The sequence below is a fragment of the Trachurus japonicus genome, chromosome 20 (genome assembly GCF_045865225.1).
Source record: "Trachurus japonicus isolate A0001 chromosome 20, Traja_1.0".
Lineage (NCBI taxonomy): Eukaryota > Metazoa > Chordata > Actinopteri > Carangiformes > Carangidae > Trachurus > Trachurus japonicus.
Genome location: NC_140926.1, coordinates 8,496,992 through 8,503,568, shown reverse-complemented (window position 1 = coordinate 8,503,568; position 6,577 = coordinate 8,496,992). Strand labels below are relative to the sequence as shown.

The window sequence follows — 6,577 nt, the reverse complement described above, 5'->3', positions numbered from 1 at the left end:
TTAGAAGAAAATTCAGCGCTAAGAGAACTAAGAGCCAGATTTACACTTTCGAGCTGAGCGGCTTTGATTTAATGTTTTTCTTTCCACTATTTATTGTGACCATAAAGTTTATTGGTTTGTTTTATTTCATTGTGAAAAGGCACCAGTGTGTATCCTATCAGCCTGGTGATTCACACACACACAAACTGTGGATGTCTTTGTCGGCTCAGGTTGCTCCTATAGTTGCATTTCAGGCTGACCGCATTTGTAACTGATGGATTTCCTTTAATGGCGGTGGTTTACACATCATGCTCTTTAAGTACAAAGCGATGAATGGTTGGGGGAAGTTGTGAAAGGACAAATCCTGCGATGGCATATCGTCCAAAACGTCTGAAAATCTGTCTAATGAGTAATTTTAAGGGGAGCAGGCTGCCAGGTCCGAATCAGCCACTACTCACTCTGACTGACGTCTCTGATTTATACGCTCCTGATTCATTTCAGATGTCTCCATTAGAGAGCAGCTGCACATCTGTACCGATGACACTGAAACAAATTAAGACTATGAGATAAAGTGATGATGATGATGATGATGATGATGGGACCGAGCTGTCAGATATCCCTTTCAGGATTCCACGGGTATTTATCTATTGCTGCATAATTACAGTGCAACAAAAGGTGCTTGGTGTTTAATACTGACCCAGAGCTCAGTGCTCCACTCAGCACAGTCTGCAGCTCAGACACATCAAGGTTTAATAAGCTCATTGTGTCTGGTCCGACCAGGGAGAACACAATAACATTAACAGTACACCTCCAGGAGGCTGAAACATACTTTGTGCATCTTCTAATTTGGGAGTGCGTGTTTAATCTAGTGTTAATGAAAGTGGTACTCCAGTAGCATAATGTTAATCTTACAAGAACATACATCCAATTTGTATTGTTTTGTGTGTACTTTTTTAAAAGTAGTTACACCTCATTAAACATTTAGCTCTAGCTGTGTGATGTGTGAGGGGTGTCTTACATGTACAGTCTGTTCACAGCATCTCGATAGGGTTCAGATCTGAACTTGGATTCTCCAGAATTCTCAATTTCTTTCCACTGAACTCTTCCTTGGTGGAATTACTGGGATTTTTTGGGTCGTTGCCAAGTTGCATGGTTCCTGCCCAGCTTCAGCCTCAGTTTCTGCACAGATCTCACATTGTCCTCAAGCTCCCTCTGATACAATGAAGAATTCATAGTGGATTCTCTGATGGAGTGCAGGCCAGGCCCTGCTGCAGCAGAGCAGCCCCAAACCATGACATTTCTATTCCCATGCTTCACAGTTAGTATGAGGTTCTCTGTTGAAATGCTGTCTTTGGTTTATGCCAAACATGTCCTCTGTTACTGTGTCCAAATAATTCATAACTTTACACTCATCTGACCAAAAGCACATTGTTCCAACAAGTTCTTGTCTTTGTCCTCCTGGTTGTCAAACTTCAGTCTTGTCTTGAAGTCTTTTTTTGTTTTTTGCACACTTCGCATGTAACCCAAATTGCATCAAAATGCATCTTTGTTCATTTCTTTTGTTAAATTCTTAATTTTGTTTTGGCATAGGTGATGCATTTACATCACCTTTATAAATATAATTTGAGAAGATCTAATATTGATATTTCTTAAGAATTAACTAAAAACTTAATTGCATCTATGACTTAATATACATACTATTAATTTTATACAGTATCTTATTCTGAAGTTTAATCTCCTATCTCAGATATAAATAGTAAAAAGTGAACTTTTTAAAATAAAAAAACATCTTAACAGGTCTTAACATGACACACAGTTAACTCAAGTTGGAAAATTCTTATTTTAATATGAATGTTTAAACTACAGACTCCTGCAGCAGGTTGGAGAAATACTGCACGACTGTTGAAACGCACTGGGGATTCCTCTATTGCATTTTGGGTAATATTCTGTTTTTGCAAGTCAACACTCTGGACACATGAAACATTCAAACTATTTATTACAGTCTAGTTTCCATCTGTTCAGTGCTGAACAGTCAGCAAACAAACATGTTTCTCTTCTACACACAAGAGGTGTCACTTGTAACATAAGCTCCAACAGAAACAAACACACACATACTCACTGTGACTCTGGGTTGTGAATCACTCAGCAGTGACATGTGGCCATCAAACTATACAAAAATAATTTAACCTTTATTGTTGGATGTAGCGAGGCAGATGGTTGGAAAGAAAAAAGTCTGTAAATATCCCATGTTATCTTGCAGAAAGCTGAAGAAGAAATGCAGCCTAAGTTTTAATTAAGTCAGTGGTGTCTGTCAACAGACGACAGTGAGCCAATTCGGTCAGTCATTAAAGAGAAACTGAGAAGCAGCCAAAGTCAAAAAGCTCCTGTATGATGCAGCCTCCTGCCTCACTACAGCTAGTCCAAGTCAATATCTTGGTCTAATCCTCATCTGAATGCAGCGTTTTGATCAGATTCCACACAATATGCATGATTGAATTTATTAGAATATCAGATGTCTGCAGCGTGGCATTGAATTTATTCAACAGCTTTGTGAGAACCTCCAATAAAACCTGCCTGGAGGAGCTCCACGCCCACCTAAAACTATTCCTCTCATCTGACTTTCAGGAAACTTTTAGTCTCTTGTGAAGCTTAAGTGCTGTTTCGAATGCTGTTTCAGCTGTGACGGGAATATAAAAATGTTCAGGGTGGTGAAAACTGAGCAACGCAAACACGTCAGTGCTGGAGTATTTTCACCTGGTGTAAGGATGTACACGGCTCCTCCTGTCAATAGAGCTGCTCCCATACCAATATTGATTTTGAAAATACCTCTGATGCCAACACTGACCCCCAAAACCAAATCATTTATTATTCAATTTTATTGTTTCACACCTTGGTAAAGAGGCAGCTTCCCAGAAATCAATTCTTCCAGTTCTTACACAGGAAGTTGCACCACGTTGCCACAGGAATTTACTGTAACAAGAGCGGCCATGATGGATTCATTCTACTGTAACATTAGCTTTTAATGAAATAGCAGCATTTAGCAACAAGTTACACTGGAGAGTGTGAATGTGTACAGTTATACAGTGTTTAATTTGAAGAGGTGGCAGGAAGCGTTATTTGTTTCTATATTATTTTTGAGTTATCGCTTGTGAGTGATAGTCAAATTAGATAGTCACATGGGTTAGAAGTGAACAGGTGGTTTTGAAGCAACAGTATTGATCAGTTGATGCTGTTGAGTTCAGTGCAGAGAGGGAAAATGGTATTGGAGCATCTCTAGGTGTCAACTTATTTATTAGGTATGAAAACAAACAAACTAAACAATATCAGCTCCAAACTAAAGAGCGTGTACAGGTCACATCATGTTGGATTGTAGAAGCCACTTTGTGTTCGTGTGTCTTCCCAGAAAACGCACACTGGAGTGAGGAGAGTGTGGATGTAGCTGTAGTGAAGCTGAAGGCCGCTCTCCCTCTCTCCACCCTGTCACGGCTGAGCCTCGCAGCTCCAGTCCGGGATGGTGAAAGTCTTGGACTGTCTCTTCTGCTCTCCTATGGTGTAGTCCACGTGGATGCATATATGTCTGGCGCTGTCCTCTGACGGATACATGCTGACCTCCCCGGAGACCACGGTGTCCTGCACCACGTCCACCGGCGCGTCCAGGTACAGCACCGCCTGCTTCCAGTGCGTCTCCGGCTTGAACGGCGACGTGGAGAGCACGAGCGCGGGCTGCGGTTTGTCCGGGCAGGGGAAAGTGACCGTGAAGTAAACACAGAAAGCGTTGACCGCCGCCGAGCCGAACGACTCGCAGCGGAACTGGCCCTTCACCGACCGCAGCTCCTCCGCCGTCACCGAGTGCAGGTCGAGCTCGGCGAAGCGCGCCGGGTGGGAGAGGACGTCCTCCACCGACACCGAGTTCACCGTGATGTCGGAGTTCAAGATGCACCTGCGGGCGAAGTCGGACATGCAGGACATGTCCACGCCGTACTGGTCTTTGACGGTGTACCAGAAGTGCAGGCGGTCCTCCACCACCGGGTCCACCATCGGGGTGATGTAGAGCTCGGCTCGGCTCGGCAGGATGAGGCCGCCCGGCTTCAGCCACTTGTCGCGCGCGTACAGCACCGAGTTGAGCATGGACTCGTGCAGGAGCGCGTAGCCCATCCACTCGCTCACGATCACCTCCACCTGCTCCGGGAGGTCCACCGTCTCCACCGTGCCGCGGATCACCTCTATCCGGTCCTGCAGGTTGTTGTGGCGGACTATCCTGGCCGCCTGCTCGGCGATGGAGCAGGCCTCCACGGCGTACACCTTCCTGGCTCCGGCCTGTGCGCAGAAGACGCTCAAAACGCCGGTTCCAGCACCGACGTCCAGCACGACCTTCCCCCGTATGGACTCGCTGTTCCTGAGGATGGCCGTCCGGTACGTGTTGGTCCGGACGTGGTCCGCGATCATCTCCTCGTGGATGGTCACATCGGAGTAGCTGTCGAAGTAAAGTCTGTCCTGACGGCTTTTGTCTAATTTTCTTTTCTTCACAACATGAGACATCTTCTCCACGGTGCCGCTGCAGCCACCACTGTTTTGTTGTGCTACTTCCGCAATGGTAAATCTGGAACTTGTAGTTTTCCGGGGCGAATGTTACCATAGGTATACCATTCACAAAAACTACAACTCCCACAACCGACGCGTGATGACAGAAGGGTCCGCTGATGCGTTCAGCGTCAGAGGGGAAAATGGTAAATGTGATGTTCGGGAGTGATACTCTTAAAATCTCTGAAGCTGCAATGTGTGACTTTTTCTGGCATTTTTATTTGAACACAGAGCAGGTGGTTGAGACTCAGAGTGCATCCAGACTATACTAATACATATAAGACACTGTGCAAGGATGCAGGGCGAAACAATCCGAGGACCTACTGTACTACTTTTGATTAATGCAGATGATATGTTATTGTCAGTTGACTAGGAACTTTATATATTTGATTTGCCTATTTGTGAGTTCATCGAAAACAGGCCTGTTCAAGAAATGTCAAAAGTATATCCACAGTCAGTCGATAATAGACTCAAAAATATTAAACTAATTAGGCAGGCCCAACATAGATTTTGAAAATTACCTATGTTGGGGCACTCGGTTTAATGCAAAAAGGACCATTTTGTTGGGGCATTGATAGTTCATCTGTTATTGACTATTACGCATTTAAAAATATATAAAATAATAACTTTAAAATCAACTTTAAAGTGTGCAAATCTATACCCCTGATGAAAGCAGCCAACCATGATGTAGTCTAATATTATTACCATTAATTTGGAACTCTGATTATTAAAAAACATAACTATAACTAAAATTACCAACAGTGAGTCGAAGTTGAAGGATCAAACTCCACTGAGTAGAGGTTGGCAGTATTCATACTGGTGCAACATGGCGGACATTTAGACCACATGGCATGAAGGGAGGGAGAGTGCGAGTCTGTCTGTCTTAAGGTGCTGGGTTAGAGGAGGGTTAGCTGCATGCAAGTCAGCTACAGCTGGGATGTGCTACATGTGTGGGTGTGATCAAGGTGAAGTTGGACCCAGTCACTGGAACGGAAGAGAAATCCCTCCCAGTGTTGCGTGTAAAGTGCAGTGAGTTTGTGTTACCTCCCAGTGGAGTCGAGTCCTGTCTGGTTGTGTGACTTCAGTGTTGCTGAGGAAGCTGCTGGTCGCTCCTTTGTCCCTCGCTGGTGCACGCTAACTCAGCAGCTAACTCTTACCACCTGTCACCTGTCCCTGGTAGTGAAAATATGCAAAAAATTAATTTCATTTTTATAGATGCAACTAACAGAAACCAGCATTATTAGACTTGTCATGAACATTTGCAGGGTTTTTACATTTCTAAGTACATCTGTGAGAAATCAACCAGGGCATTAAATTCTCTGCAGCATTTCAGTCTCTATAATTAATACAGCATCCAAACAACTATCGCTCTTCCATCTTATACACAACACAACATGGCCATTACCGGTTCTGAGCTCTCCCAAAGTTATGGCAGGCAGAACACAGCTGCTGGAGGTTGAGCTCCCCCTCTCTTGTAGTCGGTCCTGTGGGACTCTCTCCACTCTGTTTCAGAGATCTTTGGCAAAAGATGCCGGACAAATGAGCGGGAGCTGTATCCCATTTCTACAGATGAAAAAGACAGAGGGGAAGCAGTGGTTTGAGAAGACAAACACAGAGAGTTGTTTTCAACACTGCTTTAAAAAGCAAGACGGCAGTGCAGTGTGATGCAGAAAATGTGAAATAATAGCAGTGTAAAAATAAGGACAAAATATTGCAGGGGAATTTGACTGTGTGAGTGTGTGTGCGTGTGTGTGGGTGGATAGGTGGGTATACTGTATGTCTGTGCATGCACATTTACATTCTTGTTCTAAATCTGTATCTAATGCAGCCTTTAAAGTACTTATACTCCTGGGAAAATGTGTGCATCTAATAATTCAGTCTATACAGAGAATAAAGCAGGGAAATATTTCTGCATGAACGGATATGTTTTCAGTTAGAGTAATGGAAACAGAACCATCAAGGGAAAATGAGCCATACCTTTGTAGTAAACATTGGCTCTATATTCATAGCTGCAGTT

At 43.8% G+C, this 6,577-nt stretch overlaps 1 protein-coding gene across 1 annotated transcript; it reads right to left on the bottom strand.

The window, feature by feature from the left end:
• Positions 1-2,435: 2,435 nt before the first annotated feature.
• Positions 2,436-4,548, bottom strand: prmt6 (protein arginine methyltransferase 6). The gene has a single exon (XM_085763253.1). The coding sequence runs from the start codon at positions 4,516-4,518 to the stop codon at positions 3,460-3,462; it is 1,059 nt and encodes a 352-aa protein (XP_085619379.1). The 5' UTR covers positions 4,519-4,548; the 3' UTR covers positions 2,436-3,459.
• Between the last annotated feature and the right edge of the window lie 2,029 nt (positions 4,549-6,577).